The following is a 21262-nucleotide window of genomic DNA, read 5'->3' on the forward strand; positions in this document are numbered from 1 at the left end:
AACACGAGATCCAAAAAGAAATTTTTATTTCATCCATGAAGAAGTATATTTTATCATAACTAACCTTCTCTTTTTCTCACCTTGTGGACTATTTCCTTTTGTATTAGGCAAATAGGTATAAGGCACCAGGTTTCTGTGAAACATACATTTGCCAGGCAAGTAAAACAACCTGTGTAGCCAAAGTAAAAAAAAAAAAAAAAAAAAAAAAATCCTAAACCTAACTTCAGTTAACAATTCTAATCAAGGGTGCTTCACAAACCACCATCTCTCAGCAGAGAGGAAATCACAAAACAGAAAGTGTAGGTGTAGCTATTAAATCCCTTCCAATCATGAAAATAACCTGGTAAATAAAGGGAGTGACAAAACAGAGAGCAATTCATTTTCATGATCCTAACAGATAGATGTTAACATTTACGTACTTTGTTTTTTAGAAGAAATTTATTCCTACAGATGAGAATCTCTCGCAGCCACTTGAGGATTTCTGTACTGCTGAGCATCTGATGACTAGTTAGTTTCTTGCAGATATAAAAAAGCATTTGTGAACTGCAGCAAAATGAAATTCAGCATTAGTTTTATAATCTAGAAACAACATTTTTGAAGATATTACTACATTCTACATAGAAATAGGCAATTAGCATGAATATCCTATACATATACTAGCATCATCTTTTAAAATGTATAATGGATATAATACAGGAGTGTACTTTAAATGACAAGCTCCCCTCTGACCCTTCCCACCACCCAGCTGGCCTTTTTAGTTCCCTAGAGGAAGTTAAGCAATTTGGGTACTTGTTAGAAGTCCAGACTCCAGGGCTGTCGATTCAGAAGTCCTCCATTTATCCACAGAACAGATACAGCACAGACAGTGGCAGTACAAGTTTACCTACACTGCTCTGATAACGTGTCTCAACTCTGTTCTGGAAGGAACACATCTAGGGATGTTCCTTCTTCATATCCATTCAGGCCTCACACTCTCTGTTAAAACTGCCAAAGGGTCCAAATTAGTGTCAATTTTAATGGGTTTTTCCCCCAGCCCGAACAGACCACAAACTCATTTCCACTATTAGAAATTACAGTAATGAGTTTCAGTTATTGCCCATCTAGGTAGGGCTCAGCCCCAAACTATCCCATAACAAGCCCCTTGAGCCATATTTAGCAGTCGTGCAGGCCAATTTGTTGATGCTGGTAAGAGTGTTTCCCCTAGACTGTTGTTCCCTTTCTTCTAAAACAAACATCAGTACCAATTCAGATTAGATCACCAATTTTTTTTTTTTTTTAAATTATTTAGCTTATGCAATTCTTAGAATTCTGAGTTTACAGATTCTATTTTTTGGTTTAGCATTTTGTTTAATTTTGACTTTTTTGGAACTTCATTTCCCTTAATATTCTCCAAGAAATCAACCGCAACAGCTGCTGTGAAGTTACAAAAAGCAAGACAACTTTAATGAATTAAATTTCTTCAAATACACAGGAAAGACAAATGGAGATCACAGGGCAGGGCAAACTACTACCTTCTTTAGGTGAGGGCTTCAGAGTCATGATTAGCAAATACACACTTCTAGAGCTGCTTAGCATTACCCTCCCTCAGCCCCGAAAGGGTAAAATAGAATTTAAACAAGTAGTAAACATTTGAATGAGGGGGAAAAGTCTCTAACTTTTCAAACTAATAATCATTTCTACACCTTAACATCAGGCTGAAGAGAGTCAGTAAGAAAGCCAGAAAAATGTTTGTTACTATATTTTTGTTAAATTCGTATAAGGAAGATACAACTTTTTCATGAATACAGATAATAATTTTGACTGCAGATTCAATGTTGCATGGCTTTCCCAAAACATTCACAGCTATTTCAAAACAGAAGACAAATCAAAAAAGCTATGTCTCTAATTTACAAAAGTTAACTTACATACCTAATTTCCCAGAATGTTTCTATAGGTGCATCAGGATTCCACAAGTCAATGCTGTCTAACTGATGAAGAACTAGCAAGGCCTAAATTCAAAACAAAGTAGAGTTTCACTTAAAGGCAGAAATTTACAAAGCACATCAGCACAGGCAGAGAAATAGGCGCAATCACATATTAATTACATTGTTTTAAAAACAACGAAAGATATAAAAAGCATTTTATATAGAAGAACAAGAGTTCATTGCTAGCCCGTGTCCAAAGTATTTCTTTTTAGTCTTCATTACATATTTATAATCCAAACCTAGAGGTTTTACCTTGTATTTCCATACAAATCCATACTAGACACATAGACATAATGTTTTTAAAAGATAGGTTTTGGCTTTAATATTTACTTAATGTCCAGCTGCAAAAAAATTAATGTAACCAATCGTATTGATATAAACTTCTAGTGGCAACAACAAAATTTCTGTAGTTCAAGCTCTTTGCCAAGTCAGGACAGACAAATACTTTGCTCTTTGTAACCATTCCCTGCACAAGCCAAAACTTAGATAAGAAGAGGTTCTGACCATATCCAAGAGCATACTGGTGAACTATGACCAAAACTTTAATCTCTGCTTTTGATTTAGTCAGATTAACTACAAAAATTTCAAAAATCAACTACTTATAAATTAGTTGAAGACAATTTTCAGAAGAAATACATATCTGAAAAATTAAACTGGTCAAAGGCTATAAACAAACAGAAAATTATTGATTAGAAGCTGTTTATCCTTAATCACATCAAGCAACTATAGCAAACAAAATCTCTCCTGTCACTTATTATTTGGGGCTGTCCGATATGCAGGCAAATAAATTTTCACTTTGGTGAAAATAGAAGTTAAAGACAGAAATATGGAAAGTCTTAGCTATTTTTTCTGACAAATTTAAAAAAAAGCTTGGTGCAAAGGGATTGTTGGAATACTGTTAAAAATGGCATTTTAAAAAACCCAACCCCTACTGTTCTCCAACAATATTTAAGTAGTTATTTCAAACTGCTTCCTAGTTTAAACAAATACTCCAGAACTTATTGACTAACTTACTAGTCAAAAACAGACATGAGAGGCCAGTTAAGCCAATAATCAGGTAGATTAGGGATCCAGATCGATAAAGAATCAAGTCTGAACAGTACACCGAAATTAAATTACATAATGGCCAAAACTTTTCAATCTGTAAGTTCCTGTAAATGACCGTAAGGATGTTACTACCCAACATGAACTTCCCCAGAGACTTTCACACTGAAAAGGATTATTCTTATACAAGAATCATTCTTGAAATCTACCATTAAACTGTCAAGAAATATGTATTTCATGCATTGATAGGTAGTAGTATATTGACACTATTTGTGGCAATTCTTGTTGAGGCAAGGTTTAACAAAAAAGCCCTAGTTTACCCACTAAAATTCAACTATTTATGTAAAGCTTTAATAGCATATAGGTATATAGTTAATCCTTTTTTCAGTCTACCTGTGAAAACCTAAAACATGAAAGATGTCAATGAAGCACATATGCTACAGTGCACTTTTTAGAATGGGAATCTAAAGATGGCAGGATAATATAACTGGCGCCAGGGATTAAAAAAAAAAAAATCTTTCCGTTCCATTATGCACAAGGAGAAGCTGAAGCCTGCTTTCGTTGTATATGAAGTGCTCTGGAGACCCACCATAGTGAAAAACATACAAATGTTACAACTGTACTGGCAAAGTCACAGAATCAGCAACTTTACACAGAAAGGCTAAAAATCAGAAGTAACTCTGGTGATTTGTTAGCTTCTTCAGTCAAAGCTGGCGGGAAGAAGATTTCAGTAGCCTTAAAGTATCCTATCTACCCCTCCCACACATGCAACCTCCTCTGATTCACAACAGAATACAGGACCAGCCACTGCGTTAGGCGTTTTTCTCACAGCCATTTAGAAAACATAGAAGAGAAAGGGCAAGCTTAATGGTGCTCTCTGCAAAGACGGAACAGAGGAACTGTCAAACTGTATTTGATCAACACCAGGGATGAACAAACCATATAAAGAGGTGCAGGGCAGTCACAAGAGGCAGTATGAATTGCTTTTTTTACATTTTCTTATAGGCCTCTCCCGTAAAATTTTCAGTGCAGGACACATTTAGAAAAAGATCAATAGAGACCAAACTCTAAAACACAGAACTTCATAGCTAATCCATACTTCAGGACTTCTACAAAAGCCTTGATTTGTCTGTGTACTAACCATCTGGCATAGAGAACATTTACCCCTTACCTCCATGGCTTCTTGTGCTATATCTGGCATGCTGGATTGCGGAACGAGTTGTACAAGGCCTGTAATTAATTCAGCCGTGCTACCTTGCGTCTCAGGCCCTTGTTTCCTTGGATTCTAAATAGCAAAAAGGAAAGCAAGTTGAAGTTGTAAAACTTTTTTAATGACTGACCATATTACTGGCTGCTACAGTGGCATTCCTGTAATTAAACCAAGTGGATTTCTGGATCTTTAAGAGAGTACCTCTTTTTTTTTTAAGCTACGATACCCCTTGCATATCATATCTTTGACAGAATTGAAATATTTTAAAATTAAACAATAAAACAGGCCTGAGAAAATGGAAGATCTAAGACCCCATCTGTCTTTCTACTCATTGAAATGATGACTAATTTCCCCCCCACCTCTTATTTTCATTTTCTTCTTGTTCTACTCCCCTCTATTTTCGCCCTCCCTTCAGAGTTAGAGCTTTATGCTCCCTTTCACTGTGTTGCTCTGGTTCTGCACAATTTCTTACAGTTTCTTTTTTTTTTTTTTTTTTTGTCTTTTTCCTTTAAAAGCACAGAAGCATTATAACCACAGAAAAGAACAAGTAGGGAAGTATCCTAGATGGCAGGTTTATGTTTTTAATTTTTATTCATTTAGTAGATTCACAGGTAAATTTTACTATGAATGAATAGTATGATACACTTACACACAGCAAAAGCTTTGGATCAGCATGGATCAGTTTTACTAAGGATAACAGCAAGAACTTGTAGCTTCTGGTTTCCAAATCAGTAGGTTTTTCTTTAAATTTAAGGCTCGTCATTTTCTCCTTAAATGTAAGACTCTGATGGAAGGAAAAATCACAGTCATTGTCAGCGAGGTAGTCTACATAGTAGTTATAATTAAACATCTTATGAACTATATTGCTTTTATAATCTATAATTCATTAAAAAGTTTAAAAGTATGTAAAATTTACTCAAGTATAGTCACATAGCTTTCTACTTAAAAATCTCCTTTTACATATGCATATGCTATCACTTTATTATATCTCTAAAGTTTCCTTAAGAATTGTTTTAGTGAGCGGCACATGGACATAAGAAAAGTTTTTGCATAAGAAACTGTGGCAAAAGAAAAATGGATAAAAGGACCAAAAAAGATTTACAGGGATTTTTTCTGGTCTGAGAAAGAAATAAAAATAAATGCTTCCAAGTAAGCTTGAATACATGGGAGGGTAGGGAACTTTTTTCCAAAGGCAAAATATTCTCTTTATTTTCTGCCATAATCACAGTCCAGATGATAGCATTTTCATCTCTACAACCTCTGAAAAATTAACCTTTCAGCTTTCACAAGGTACACAGCACACCGCTTAAATTAAAAAAAAAAAATCTAGCTTCATCTGAAAAATCAGTGAAGTACTTCTGTATCAGTCAACTTCCTTACATGAAATGGAGGACATTTTAAGGTATGTATTGAGAGTTCACATAAGGTGTTTTAGTTTGACTCCAGCATGAACTATATCATATTCTAACACTGCTGTTCACACAACAGAATCCAGGTAGCAATATGACCAATATATTTAACAAATAGTCATATACAGTGCTGGCTGTGAAATAAGTCTATATGGATGCTACCGGTTGTAAGGATTTCAAAAATTGAGTTTATGCCTCAATCCTACAGTGTGCACAACCCTTCAAAGTGAACCACCCTGTTGTATGGCAATTAACTGCAGTTTCTTCATCTCAACAAAAATAATTTGGATGCATGCTAAAGTCTGTGAAAAATACTGTATATGTGTGTGTGTATACACACACATATATAAATACATACATTAAAAAACCATAAACTTGCATTAATTGGTCCCCAGTATGTCCAAAGACAAAAGATTTTCATCTCTCTCCAGTAAGTTTACAGAATCTATCTTTTCATTAATTTTAATCTTACATCAGCAGGGATTAAATTAGTATTTTTGCTTACAGCTACCAAAATCGTTACGAGACATTAACTTGGACAAAAAAATTGCCATTGTGGATATTCAACACAAGACAGCATACAACGCTCTTTAGAAACTCAGCTTTTTAAACTATTTTATCTAGTTTATTATTTGTGAAGATCTCAAACAGTAGCATAAACTTGTTTTTCATTTTCACTAAACTTGCAAGTTTTGAACAACAACAACAAACTAGCTTGAAATCATCTTCAAGGTAACTGAAGAAGAGATATGACATTGTATAATTAAATTCTACAAGAAATTAGAACCTCATGCTATTTTGCTAAATAGTTATTGTGAAAATATACAGAGTAAAATCTAACGCATAAAAAGCATCCGATCAAGAAACTGATACCACACTGGTAGAGGTAACTAATTCTGTGCTAAACCTTAGTTTGCTACAGTTAAGGGAATTCTGAGAAGAGGCACACGGCAAAAGAAGCTGATTCGTTTCTGTGAAGCAATATATTTACTTCACACAATCAAACTAAAGACTATCAATAAACAAAGACAGGGACATGACTGCTCTCTGCAAATACATCAAGGGGATAAACACCGGTTGGAAGCTAACAGACAACACTGGAACAAGAACAAATGGGGATAAGTTAGACATAAATAAGTTTAGGCTGGAAATTAGAAAACAGTTCTAACCACCAGAGCGGGGAGATTCTGGACGAGCATCGTGATGGAAAAGGAGGGGACCGAAAGAAAAGAACAGAACCAACGAAAAGCCCCTCCTTCTAGGAAGGAGCTCAACTGGTTGTGAAAGGGATCGCCTTGCAATTGCCAAGAGCGGCGCTGGAGAGGTCTCCTCCAGGCCTACATTCTCACGTAAAACATGCTACCTTCTGTATCCCAGATGAAGTGAGGTGACTGCAGTGGTAACTATGCACAGAAAAGTCAGAGCAAGGAAAGGCTTTTCTGCGGTAGTTACAATGGGTCATACTTACAGCAACAGAGGCCCACTGCCATGCAAAACAGTGACTGGTTGGCATCTGACCATGTGAGCGACAGCAGCCAATAAGAACGGAAAATAAGAAGCAGAAGACAAAGCACCACCAATCAATGTCAGAGTTGCCATTACAATACCCCTGCTATTTTCTCAACAGATGAATATATACACGTAAAAAGCAAGTTAAACACGTTGTAGCTTTCAATTAAAGGTATTTTGATCATTTGCTTTCATTTGAGAAGCCCAATAGGAATATTTTCATGTATCATTTTAGGCCTTCTAAAACAACCAAGTTCACTTGACACACTGAAAGTCCTAAATGGCAAGTTCAGAAGAAACGCAACGCAGCTGCACGTGAACTTACTAAAAAAATTTGGATGAACTACAAATTTGAATTTACTCAAGACTTTTTCCAAGACAACCAAGAATATTGACCTTATTTCATAATGCTTGAAAAGTCTTTTACTTTGTTGCTGTCACCAAGACCAAACAGTCAACTTGCTCAACAGAAAGCAAGCAAGACAAATTAAAAGAAGAGATACTCATGCCAATCATGGTAAAAGCATTGCAGTTTTCAGAAATTATCTTCACATACAGAATGCTTTTGTTTTTCAGATTAAACAAGAATGGACATATTACCTAGCTATTCACACAACAAGAAAGCTTAAAATGAACAGTTAGCCACAGAGGACAGTTACAGAAGAAATACTTCTATGTTGCCAGTTTAAAAGCAGCATGAAAACTGAGAAACACACATCACTAACTGACTAGAAACAGTTAGTCAATACACCAAAACCTGCAAGGTTTACAGAGCATGTATGGCTCTCTGTTGCTTTTTGGATTGCAATGTTCTTCCCCCCTCTAGTTTCCAGTCTAAAGTTAATGAATAAAAAAGCTGGAATGGAATGGAGACACAGGAAAAACAACAGGTTTGTGTTTTAACAGCTTCTTTAGAAGTCTTACCGGAGTCATGCGAATTGCTGGATGTGCCCCACAGCCTTGAATAGCTTTATGCAGTGTCTCACTGAACATGCTGCGAAGCTCCACGGAATGGCAGTACACAGCATCGATCTTGGGCCACCAGTCCAGTGCAGACTGGAATGAAAACAGAGAAATGCTCAAATCTTAAACTGGTAATATATGAGTTAGATTATGATTTATTTTAGACCTCTAGAAGTTACAAAAGCTGTAGTATATCTAACCTTTACACATGAGTATTTTACACAGTATTACTCATATGTTATTTCTGCATTCTCATCATAAAACTCATAATATTTAAATGAGTTGTAACAGAAGCAATACTTCCAACTTAGCTGCTTACTATATCATTCTTCTTTCTGAACAAGCACAAACTCTGAAACCATAAACGCAGGAAACCATGGCAGATTTCAGGACACCGAATGCTAGTAAGTAATACTTCAAAACAAACAATGTGCACTCAATTCATTGTGATACACTAAACAAAATGGAAAATTGGTATTTTAAGTGCTTGATAATATCTGAAAAGCTGTATTACTCCACCACAGGTACACCACCACATCTACAGTAGCATTTTCTCCCCTATTCGTCAAAGTGCCTAATACTTTTTTTTTTTTTCATTACCATGTTGGGATAAATGAAATAGAAAGTGTTACGTAAATTAAGTAAGGCTGGTTGCTCAACATTGACTGATTCTATTTTCATACTGATCAGGAAAGTATTTCTGAACAGTATAAAAATTGAAGTTGTATTTTAGTGACTTAAAATACAATAACAAACTGAAGATGAACAACTGCACAAACTTGCAAAATATTTTTGGCACTCAGCATTTACTACAATTTTACACTATTTAAATTCATACTGGATCAAATCCCTGAGCAAAACCATGAGGCCAGCTCTTCTCCTAAGTTCCCCTGTCAATATACTAGGAGTAGCAGAAGGTGGTGTAACTATGCATGTCCTGAGAGTGTTTTTCATGTATCAATAAAGCAGTACCTATTACAAAACCAGAAAAGGTAAGATTCATTTGCCATCCTACATTAGAGGGTATTCAAACATATTTGTACTGAAATTTTGTACTGGAATACAAGCTCTCAAACTGGGAATCCAACTGGTGGACAGCGTGAACCAAGGTTTTTATGTCCTTCCTTATTAGCAAGCAATTCTTGCTGCATGGATACAGACAACAAGATTTGGTCTACTATTCAAATTGTATTTAATAAGCAGATACTGATCTGAATAGAAGCCACAGATTGCTGGGCTCATTAAATACTTTCAGAACTTACATTTGTGATTATTCGGTGGAGCGAATTTACCAGTACATAATGAAACGTTGATGGGGAATTCTGTGCCAAGCAGATCTACAATAAAAATACATAAAAGCCACTTAGGAACATCTTTGTCTTTGCCATCTTTCTTATCACACTGAGTAACATACTAGAGCCTTTTTATTAAATTGACAAAGCTGTCAAATCTAAACAAGAGAAAGTCTAATCAGCTAAGAAAAGATTTATAAAAACAAGCAGGGATTTATTACTAAGGGAAATTTATACAGTTGAACTTATTTATGAGCCTCCAGCTGCTGTTAGCATATCTTTTACAACTGACAGGTCATCAACAGTATGTGGAGAATGACTTACCAGTAAGTAGTGTTCTCACCTTAAAGTGTTGGTTATTATGAGGGTTTATGCGGAAGCAGGAAACTAAGCAGTCAATCATAAGGTCTACATCTGCATTTTGATTGCCTCTTGAAAAAGGTTTGCTTGGATTAAACAGCAAATTCTATATATTTAAAAAAAATATAAATATATAAATCAGATACCAAGATTATTCTTGTCTACTTTCAATACAAAACTTTCCACTGAAAAACACTATGGTATTCAATTAAGGAGAAATTCAAAGTTTATTTCAGTATTTTAAAATTCAAATTTCTTCATTGCAATTTGGAAACAGACATTTTTACCTTAAGATCTACTACCATGGACTGCACTAGGAGGAAAATGACTGAATTATCTTCCCAGTTGATGTACGTAGATGCTTTGCACAGTTTAACACAAGCAATAGCAGCACTTTCAGTCAGCTGTCTGCTCCCACTGTGGCCTGCAAGTGCTTTCCTGAGATTGTCCAGGAACAGTTTCTGCAGAATTCAAATCAGGAATAGTTATAACCAAAGCTTTGGAAATCTGTGGTCAGGGTTTTTAGATCCTTAAATATTAAAAACAAACAACACTGCGTTTTCTGATCAGAAATCATGGATATTGGGATTGCAAAAAACAACTTGATGCAGCATGCTGGAGAAATGTTACGTTTATTAAAGACATTCATTCTGAACGATCTAGAGCAATCAGAATGGCAGAAAGATAAACGGTTGTTTACTCTTAACCATAATGTTCGCAACCACATCAAATTCAACATCTGCCACAGGTACCGTGATTATGGAACACACAGTACACACACTACAGAAGCCTAGAACAGTACAATACAGGCCAGCTAGAAGCAACGCTAAGTTTGCTACTGGTGGAGGCAGGGGAAATCACAACACTGGGATTCAAATCTCCAAGGAGATGTAAGTTCTGAAATAACATTGCCTGGGACATACTATCTGTATGAACTATTGACAGTGAAAGAACATACGTTAGGTGAGAACTTAAAAAGGGTGCATAAATTCACATATGTAATTGTAATGTGCCTTTAAGGCAGGAAAGACAAAATAAAATATACCTGAAATACAGAATAAGCAAAAACAAGCATCCTCTAGAAATCAGAACCAGAATTCAGATACTTTTTTTCTCTTACCTTGTTCATTTTAGTTTCCTCTACCACATCCTTTGCTATATCTTGGATTATCTCTGGACACAGGACCAGGAGTATGATTTGCAGTGGCCAAACCGCTGCTTTACGTTTTGTGCTTTCAGCAAAGCCATCCACTAAGTCAAACAACTTCTCTGCACAATCTGCATAAAATATAACCCCAAGTTCAATACCAATTTTAATTATGAAAAGGTAAAGAATAGGTATAAAAGAGCAGAGGGATAGCTCCACCTACACAGAAAAAAAGTTCCGTTTTGCACATTACTGGCATGCTACTGGGGATAAAATGGTCTCAACCCAGTTAAAGACATGGTTTACCTGAAAATACAAATTTTCCTCTCTTTTTGTCTAGAGACAAATACAGGTGATGTTCTCTTTTTTTCCTGTATCAAGATGAAAAATATATATTTAAAGAGTTTCCATCTTTTGGGTTTTATTTCTTTGTGTTGTGAACCACAAAATGAACCTCTTTAAAAAGTGAGTCAGGAGAGAAAAGAGATAGCAATATATCCTTGCCTGCCCTGACAAAGGTTGACAGAAATTTGTTTCTTATTTGCAGGCTGCACAAGCAGCAATGAGGGCACAAAATGCAAGTGAATGTGCGGATGTCTGAGAAACCAACTTTTGAACACTGTGTCATTTGTTATGCCTTACCAGCCATATCAGTCTGTGGTGTTTGATACAGCTTTGTGAATTCATCAGGATAGTTTTCCACCCAGTTCCAAAATGCCTGTAGATAATGCAAAAAATCTTTACATTCCAGAGCTTAAAAATATTTTTTTCTGAATTATGTATTTAAATGAAGAGAGATTTTACTCTTACTTCTAACCACTCAACATTTTTTGCAAAACATTTATGCATTGAAGGGATGCACCAACTTATATTTTGTAGTAAATTACTGAACTGCAACTATTCCTAAATTAGAGAAAGTCTGCAAATAAGCAATGAAACAGAAGTTAAATATTAAAATACTTACCTTTTCAAGACTGTTGATAACAGCTAACTGAGCTACTTTCTTAAGGGCTTTAAACTTGAATACAGTCTCTGTAAAGGTAAAACATTTCTGCATTTAGAAAAGAAACTTGATTCTAAAAAGCAACACAGATTATAAGAGACATTTGAAGTGCAAAGCAATTTTTAAACCAATGTCTTTATGCTACTTTATTTTTAAATATTTTGCTAAATATATGACTATTTGGAGTAAAACACAGCAATAAAAAGATATACGTATCAATACCATTGTGTCATCTCTAACGAGCCATACTCAGATAAAAACTTTTCAAAACACGGGCTCAAATCATACCTTGCAAGAGTCGTTTTAGTTTTGAACAATCCACACTGATGTACTGTAAAAGTTCAATATCATGAACATCAGCATTATCTTCTGAACAAACAGTCAGTTCCTGTAATCTAAAAATATGCAAAGTAAACTAACTTCTCAATCAGATTATGTCAGATAAGTATGAACACATACCTATGATTCTATACATTTGAGTAGCAGGGGAATATTACATGATCTCCTCGTATACGATCTCCTCAGATAAACTTTTCCAGGTTTAGAAATGAAAGACGGATCTTGCACAATTAAGACTTAATATTATAGTCCTATTCCATCCTCATACTGGAAATGGATCTAGAAATACCAGTGATGAGTCTTACAAGATACCAATACCATCTGGTGATAGTCTGTTTATGCCCAAGATTTGCCGAAATCCTTCTGTTATCTACCATACCGTAGCAGTAATCTTGTCATCTTTTCAACTAAATACGAAATTCATGGAATCATGACACCTTTAGACTACTGCTCCTTAACAGCAAGTCTTGCCCCAGCTAATTTCCTAAGAGTAAAGCAGTGACTGATGGTACTTAATGTCGCTGAAGTGAGCTACAATCACTCTTTGTAAGCTAAAGAAGGTCCATGTTTTTCTGGCCTAAACAAACAGGATGAAGTTCAATCACACCAGTTTAAACACAATGGCATCTTTTCACACTTCTGTATTAGATGATTTGCTAAACATCTCATCAGATACTAAGCCACTAATAACTAAATCATATGTTCTCACAAACTAAAGATTGCCATGTCTTGTTCCAAAGCTACAGATGTGTTTTAGACATGGAATGTGATTTCTAGTACTACACACAAAAGCAGTTCTTCATTTCTTCAACGCCAGGGAAACTTAACAGCCCTCGCTGGGAATGGGAAGGTCCCCACTGCTGTGCTTTTCGTGCCAAAAATCCCCCAGCTGCTGTACAAGGCCTAGAAATATGCCTAAACAGGAAGCGCAGGTCAAAAGATCAGCAATGCTAACTGTCTGCAAGCTGACCCCTGTGGAGATCAGCAACAATTGGTCAAATATTTAACTATTTATGTACAAGCCATCTTGAAGTAAAAAACAGGTTAGGGAAAAAGCACTATGTTCCAGCTCAAATGGACGGTAAGAAGGGCTTTGGAGCTTGAGAACGAAACCCTGCTACAGCCATAAGAATAAATATAGATCCGTGGACTAGATTCAAAGACTATCAAAAAATTTCAACTGAAAAATACTTCCTATAAAAGGAGCAAAAGAAATTGTTTCCATTTCCATAAGCAACAAAACATAATCAACCTATTGAGTAAAACCACATCCTCCATGCTAGCTGCCAAGTCTATGTTCTTGAAACAGAAGTTATTAAAGGCTCTGTAAAAGTTTTTAAAATACTTAAAATTTCAAATTATTAAATCATTTTAGACTGATTTCTAAAATGCAAGTATTTTTCAAAATGTTGGAACAGAACTGTTTTTACATTATAAGGAATATATAAATCTTTGTTTCAATTAAATTGGCATACTCATTGCTATGCTACCACATAAGGCTGCCTAAGCTCCACTTCTAATGAATCAAGGATGATGTTAGCTGTAACAATGTGTGACAAGAGCTAAGCTACTTCAAGCAACTTTCAAAAAACATCAAAGTCTTTCAGTAATACAAAGCTTAATACACAACTCTAGCAGACTGCCAAATGCTGAAGCATCAGAAGGATCTGGAACAGGGCAAAAAGAGCAAAGAATAGATGGAAACTTTGGGCCTATCTCTGTTCTCACTTAGCATAGCAGAAAAGACAGTTATTTTTACAGTAAATGTGCTGTGAAACTCAAGTCAGTCAGAAGACAAATGGGTCTTTTCCAACAACCAACAAACAGTCCAGCTGTTTTGTCCCCTTCAGGCATAAGACAGATTTAACATAAAAGCCTTCAAGCAGGAAAAATTAGGAAGGAAAACAGCCTTGCAGCTCCAACAGAGCTGTAGATAATCAGCAATTTTGCATTCTAAGTTCATAAGTAAATGGATACAACCCATTATCTTCAGCATCCTTTTTTTTCCAAAACACCTTGCACCCACAAGAACTCACTCAACTTATTCAGCTGAGATATCATTATTTTCACTCTACAACAGCGTTTGACTTGTACTTATGAAAGCAGATTAAAAAAGCAATAAATGCAGCTCACAGAAAATATGCTGGCAGTAATCTAGAATGGATATGAAACAGGTTCATTTTGTAACCTGAAACTCAAGTAAAATTTTGAAAGGTAGAGGGTAGTTTAAGAACTATCTTCTTAAATATCATTTAAACAGTTAACTTTTCTGAAATTAGAAAGACTACAATTCATGACAGATGTTCTAGACACCAGTATGTAGTAGATCTTCTAATACACTAAGTCAGGCTACTGAAGAACACCTACCTGGTGGAAATGCGGCTGAACACAGCATTAAAGTTATTGCAGCTAAGAGAAAAAAGAACCCCAGAGGCAGAATTACGTAGTTCAGCTGCATGCTGGTTCCCCTCACGGTAAGTGTGGATGAAGTGGCAGATTTCTGGCAGCAACTGTTTTACCAGCATAGTCTCATCTAGTCGCATGGTATCCTTTGGTTGCTAAAAATAAACATTCAGTATTTCATGAAATTCCGTTTTGTAGGTTTGGAGGCAAAAAAACGGAGCATCTGCCACTAGTAGGCACAGGACCCGAATCTAAACTTCTAATTCTGCCTGCAGGCTACCACTGACCATAGCGTAAGTAGTCTACACAGAAAAGGCTTCTTTCCATTTGAACAATAACCCATATCATTCACACCATCTTACATTTTCAGTTAAGTCTCCAGACTATGTAGGACACCAAGTTGATCAATGTCATCAAGTATCAAGCAAAATACCAAACAAGTTTTTGAAGTAAAACACATTTCTGTTTTGACAAATGCACCCTGTTGATCTGTGTAAAGTATCAGCAGCAGAGCATTAACTATCTTGGCTTTGAATGGAAGCTCAAAGGGCAAAGACCCACCCTTACTTCTCTTTTGGGTAGTATTCTAACCACTACATTTTGACAGCAAATATTTAATATAAAAAAATGAACCGAAAAGGAGGTGCTTCTCCCTTGCTCTTGCCTGGGATTGCTCTATATGAGTCAAAAATGGCTTAACTTTCCTGCAAAAGAAAAATCTAATTTTTGCCAGTTTGCACAGTATGAAACATAAGGAAACTATTTACAAAAGAATTCAAAGTGAAACTTTGCTCTACTAAGAGCAAGTTTTAACAGAAGGGTCAGCGTTAAAGCTTTCTAAAATTCTACCAATGAATTTACCATAGGGAATTGGGAAGTTTCAGAGACTCCCACTTAGTTGACCTGAGTCCTGTTGCCATGAGAACTTGATGAAACATTGAGCAAGAACAGCGAGCAAGAAATACATCTGAAGATATCACAGAACACAACGCTCTTTGTATAGAACTTTGGCTCCATCTTATTAAACATATACTGGCTCAACTTGCTCTCATTTGAATTGACAAAGCAAGAAGTATTCAGCACAATTTTAGGCTGTTGAAATGCCATCAGCTATCAGGAAAAAACCACTAACGTTTCAAACAATATGCATATAAGAAATATCTTAGAAGAATTAATTTCTGAAGTTAAAACAGGTTTTTTTGACTCACTGCATCAAAGACACAAGAAGTGCCCAAAAGAGGTATTTACCTCAGCTGTAAAAGCTGAAAATTATTCTGGAAAATGTATTTACCTGGATCTTTTGTGAATTTAGAAGAATCCACAATTATTCAGACTGTTTTAGTACTGTAATATAAGATATGCCGCTTGACAAATCTAACCATAATAAGGTCATTACCTTATAAAGAAAGAACCTTCAAAAACTGTTGCAGGGAAACAGCAAAGAGCTTAGATGATTTCATGACATTCATCCAGGAATACAGCTTTAAAAAAAAAATTCCTTTCTTGTTAAAGGAATAAACCATTGCAAATTTTGCTCACAGTGAAGTTTGGCTTTGCAATTATACAGTTTAGCACAGTAAGTTGTACAACCGTTTACATCCCAAAGGTAATAGCAAACTGCCTTGCAGCACAGCTCTGATTGGAAACCTCAGGACTGGACTCCCACTGGAAGTTTGGACATGGTTAACTAATGTAATCTAGGAAACACCTGCAAAAGTAATCTTTAGAACAGCGATAGCAAAGTTTCTGCTGTATATACAAGCACATGAAAAATTACTTCAACAAATGAAAGTTTTAAGAAATTTAAAGAAAAATCAACACTGTATGCAGAAAACTTAGTAGCATAAAACTGAAATACTTGCACTGAATTATCTGCTACTTTTAACATGATTTACTATCCCATTACTTTTTCTGTTTAAATAGTGGGATGAAAATGTTTTGATGCATCTATTAAAAAAATACCGAGCAGAGTATGCCACAAGCACTCACAGCTTATAAAAATCTAGCAAAGCTTCATAATCACATCTAATTCTTGATTCGGGTTTGTGTCTTCCCTTACTCCAGTTCACATGTCTCTGAGTACAGTCGTCCAGTTGTCTGCAATTCTTTTTAACAAATTATTAAAAGAAAATCATTATTTATAACTCCACAAATTAGTTGAGTAGTGGGAAGGGCAAATTCAAAAGTTTACTTAAATCTATTTAGCTGAAAAAAGATCACTAATTTTAGGCAAGAAAAAAGCACCCCACAAATCCTTAATTTATCAATTATATCAACTACTTGCATTTATAGGAAGTTTTAGTATTTTTTAAATGGCATTAATCCTACTTTGCTCTAAATCAGACGAGTTTTAACTTTAGTACCAGTAATAATAGATTCACAAGCATTTGACTTGTAATCTCTAACTCATTTGACTCCAACTTAGCAATTGCTTATGCAAGCCTACTCACCCCTGCCAGACATTTTTCCAGTGTATCCAAGATAATCAGCTGAGATAGATATAAATTCTTTTCAGCAGTTTCTCCAAATATTCTCTAGAAGTAGAAAGGATATGGATTCATCTGAGACACAGAAATTTGACTTGTAATGCATTAAAGTAATGTAGCAAAGTGGCACCATAAGTTATGGCTCCGTTACTGCTCTGGCTTTGAGTTTAGAAACAAAGCCAGCAAAAATTAGATTAAAATAGGAATTAAAACTTTATCGCTGAAGAAATATCTTTGTCCAGTCTGCAATGCCAAATCTAATAAGGAACAGTTACTGCAAAGTAAGACTGGAGGTACACTGCAGCCCCTTACCTTCATCAAGCCTATAATTTATTCAGAAATGAAGGTTATACCTTTTCAGAAACTATTTTGGTATCAATTACTGCTGACTTTTTTCCAATTATGTTTTTCATTGCCAACGTCTTAATAGAACTGATATTACAACAAATCCATATTGACAAGCTTATTAGAGTGTTGCAAAATTCAGCACAGACCACAGGAAGAAACAAATGAGACCCTCCAAAAAGATGCCACACTTCAGACACAGGATGAAGGCAGAACTCTATCGGGTGTTTAAGCTGCCACCCAATTTTACTGCCAACAATAGTGACTAGTTCCAGCAATATTAAGACAGCAAAATAAAGCAAAAAAGATTTAGCCAAAACTACATTGGTGCTACTGCCTACACATGGAACACAGGTAGAAGTCACCCAAAGGAAGTTATATTTTAAACCACGGGAGAGGTTAGCTCAACTAACTCTAAGTTTCAGCAGAGTGCGAACCCTCAAGACTTTTTTCTAAACTAAGACCCTTATGACAGTCTATTGGTCTGTTTTGTTTCAGCTATAGAAAACCTTCAGAAATATTGCTGATTCATACAGTAGCTCAGTCCATCAAACATAAAAAATGTTAAGTCTTGCTCCTCAGTGCAAAGCAAACGTTGACTTTTTTTATTGACATTCTTAGCTAGGTCTTTCCTCTCAAAATCTATATATCATATACAGAAACTTGTTTTAACTGCATAGTTTTCTCATTTATCAGACAATCATCTTACACATCAACACATTCTTTCATGCCTATGGAGTTTAATTAAAATAAATTCTCTCTCCAAAGGGATTACAGGCAGCTTTAAGTAGCCTAAATTCCCCAGCAGTAGGGCAACCTATTTTCTGATTTTGTCATTCCTTTGTAGCGTTTTAGCAGATGCGCATCTCTATACAACTGACATCTAAAAGAGCTCACTGCAAACTATCTTACTAAAACCATAAAAAAAAAAAAGTACTGCTAGAGTTTGGCTAGTTCTGTTACCTGTTTGTGGAGATTCCACATGATCACAAATCACACGGCTTCAAAACTCAATGAACTAAACTTTTCTCATGACAAATCCAAAACCAGACCTTCCATTTAAAAAAAAAAAAAAAAATTCAAACTGCATCTTTCTCCTCATAAAGGATTCCTAAACTTTCCATTTACCCAACTTTACGGTAATAGTTATTTTTCTAGAGTCAACACTATGGACATCCACATTCTTTTTTTTTTTTTTTCCTTGGTTTCTCTTCTCTTTGGTTCCACTGAGATCTATTTTAAATGACAGCTTTACCGATGTTGATGAGTCAAATATTTTGATGGATTTCAGGAATCATTTTATGGTTCCCTTGGAGGCAGAAGAGAAAACCAGTATGCAGAAGGAAACCATCTACTAAGACATCTGGCTCTAAAGATTTCTCTTTGGGAACTGGTAGAAAAATCACCTTGAATCTCACCCCTTCACACCAGTCTACTGCCCTCAAGTATCAACATTAAATGGTTTCATGAGAGGCTGCGATCCACATCAAACAATAAATGGAAGAGATGCGTATCGCTCCCACATATTTTTCATTCATTTTTCTTACTGACTAGTAAGGCATCCCTTTGGAGGTATGAGTCTATAGTGGCAGTATGAGACAAGAGACTGTTTTCAAAGATTTTTCTTATGAGGTTCTGACTGAAATTCATCTGGTTGTTAAAATATATATATATATTTTATATATACACACACACAAATGCTAAAACTTCCCAACAGCCTGGAAAATTCAAATAGCCTAAGTTTTAAATCCTTTTCCCTTCTTTTTCCCTTCTTCCTTTCCCAAAACGATTCCTGGCAGGTCCTGCTCTGGCAGGATAGATGAGAGGGAAAAAAAAAACCTCCTAGTGCTGCTGCTCAGCAGCTCCTTTGCCCTGCTGCATTCCTCCTCTAAAGACTTTGCTAGCACTGCTTCCCTAGATAACTGAAGCACCTTTCCATGCAATGGCAAAAATTGTCCCCCACCTCCCAACAAGCAGCACATTCTACTGGTACCTAAACATTGTTCAGAGACCCAACGTAGTATTAGGTACTTTTATGTACCCACTCCTTAGCTAGCCACATACCTTCCCAGCTACAGACCGTTCCCATGACTAACAGGATTCCCCTTAATCACCACCTTCCTTTAGATTTCTCTGACAGAACTATCTCATTGCCTTTATATGTAACACAGCTCAGTGCTGTTAATGAACTTTGGCACATGCAGATGAAAACAAAAAAATTAAGTGTAAAAGGCAAGCAACAATCTGACTAAATTTCAAGTGAGTCTCTGCACATTGTATAATATGACTAAATAACAACCATTTTGAAAAATCACCCAACAATCCAGAATTAGAAAACTTACCATGTTATTAACATTTTTTAAGATATTAGTGAGACCACTGATGACCAGGGAAAACTTGTACTTGGAAATGTTTATGAGACATTCCTTGTTGTGCTCCGTACTGACTTTGGTGTGGGTATTCTGCTGGCCAGCCTTTATGGGGAGCTACAAAAAGAGATAAGTATAAGCTTTTTTTACATTGAAATTTACATCTTTAAAGATGGGTTAAAAATTTTCGAGACACCAGAAACAACCTTGAAAAACATTCTACAAGAGACAACTACAAACACATTGATTATTTCATTTTCTCTGCATTCATCTTTCTATTAGTTATCTACAAAACAAAATACTGAAGTTCACCTATTCCTTTTCCTGAATTGAAACTAAACCTCTATTTTGTGATAATTTTTTTACAAACCAAATGTCAAAGCAATCAAAAGGAGTAGAAAAACGTGAGTAAGAGAGAATTCTGAGAAGAAAAGTTTCTTTATTTCAAAAATTGGCTTGTTAAATACCAAAAATCTTCACAAAGCCGATTCCTTCAAGAAAAAATTGCATCTTGAAACCTGAGAGGAGGTAAAATCACAGTAGCTCACAAAGCAGGTGAGTTGGAAGGTGGTAACAGTGGTTCCATGCGTGTCCTCTACTCCTTCGCAGGACAGAACCGGCCAAGAGGTAAAACCGAGTCCCAGGAGGAACCACCACCGACAGCCTCCACAGGCCCTAAGGACTTGGCTTACTTCGGGGTCCCCATACAAACACATCCCACTGCTAGCCAGGCAATGAAGTCTTAGCCTCAAACACACTTCAGGCACTTGCGAGCCAAACACAACTGTGAGCCTCGCATTACCTGCCCTTGCCCAAGATCCAGTGGTAAAAACTAGACTTGAAATGCATCTCTTCCAGGAAAGATAAGATTCAGAGTGACTGCACAAAACTGAGATGTTTCTCCTACTGTGTGAACACAAGGCACTTTGTTTCATGCCGTACCCAAATTCTTCACGGGTCACAAACGAGTCACTTCCCAAGCACGCACTCACTTCCTCTGCGCGCTCCTCACTGGAGTCGGCCCGTTACGAACCACCACGCGAAAATGCGAGACGCAATTCTTCGGAAAAATTCATTTTACTGAGGATTTATATTTGTAAAAAGCAAACAAATGTGGGAACAAAAAAGGAATCAGTATTATCACCTCTTTTTATAATTCACATGTGCCATTTGTATTTTAAAGCGTGACCTAGGAATTCACTATCTATGGCAGCTTTAATTGCTACTACAAGTTTTAACCAATTTTGACTAGAATTCTCAATAAACGTGTATTCTGAAAGACAGTGATAGCTCAAACTAAATGCCACCATGTAATATTTTTGTATTAGAAAGGGTATCTTTTAAAAAAAAAAAAAAGAGAGAGAGAATTTAAGAGAGGTTAAAAGAAGGATTCCAAGGAATTACAATCAGCTTTACAGC

The 21262-nt window shown here is 35.9% G+C and overlaps 1 protein-coding gene across 2 annotated transcripts in view; it reads right to left on the reverse strand.

The window, feature by feature from the left end:
* NF1 (neurofibromin 1) overlaps nucleotides 1-21262 on the reverse strand; it is a 103969-nt gene that overhangs the window by 74137 nt on the left and 8570 nt on the right. For both annotated transcript variants that reach the window (XM_050908968.1, XM_050908967.1), the window contains exons 2-16: nucleotides 19817-19960; nucleotides 17094-17177; nucleotides 14608-14798; nucleotides 12190-12296; nucleotides 11863-11930; nucleotides 11541-11616; nucleotides 10872-11029; nucleotides 10039-10212; nucleotides 9735-9857; nucleotides 9362-9436; nucleotides 8061-8192; nucleotides 4868-5002; nucleotides 4180-4293; nucleotides 1909-1988; nucleotides 420-543 (exon numbers count right to left, since the gene is read on the reverse strand). In XM_050908968.1, the coding sequence (XP_050764925.1) occupies nucleotides 420-543; nucleotides 1909-1988; nucleotides 4180-4293; nucleotides 4868-5002; nucleotides 8061-8192; nucleotides 9362-9436; nucleotides 9735-9857; nucleotides 10039-10212; nucleotides 10872-11029; nucleotides 11541-11616; nucleotides 11863-11930; nucleotides 12190-12296; nucleotides 14608-14798; nucleotides 17094-17177; nucleotides 19817-19960 (1785 nt within the window). The remainder of the gene's footprint in view (nucleotides 1-419; nucleotides 544-1908; nucleotides 1989-4179; nucleotides 4294-4867; nucleotides 5003-8060; nucleotides 8193-9361; nucleotides 9437-9734; nucleotides 9858-10038; nucleotides 10213-10871; nucleotides 11030-11540; nucleotides 11617-11862; nucleotides 11931-12189; nucleotides 12297-14607; nucleotides 14799-17093; nucleotides 17178-19816; nucleotides 19961-21262) is intronic.

The sequence above is a fragment of the Gymnogyps californianus genome, chromosome 20 (genome assembly GCF_018139145.2).
Source record: "Gymnogyps californianus isolate 813 chromosome 20, ASM1813914v2, whole genome shotgun sequence".
In the NCBI taxonomy this organism is placed as follows: Eukaryota; Metazoa; Chordata; class Aves; order Accipitriformes; family Cathartidae; genus Gymnogyps; species Gymnogyps californianus.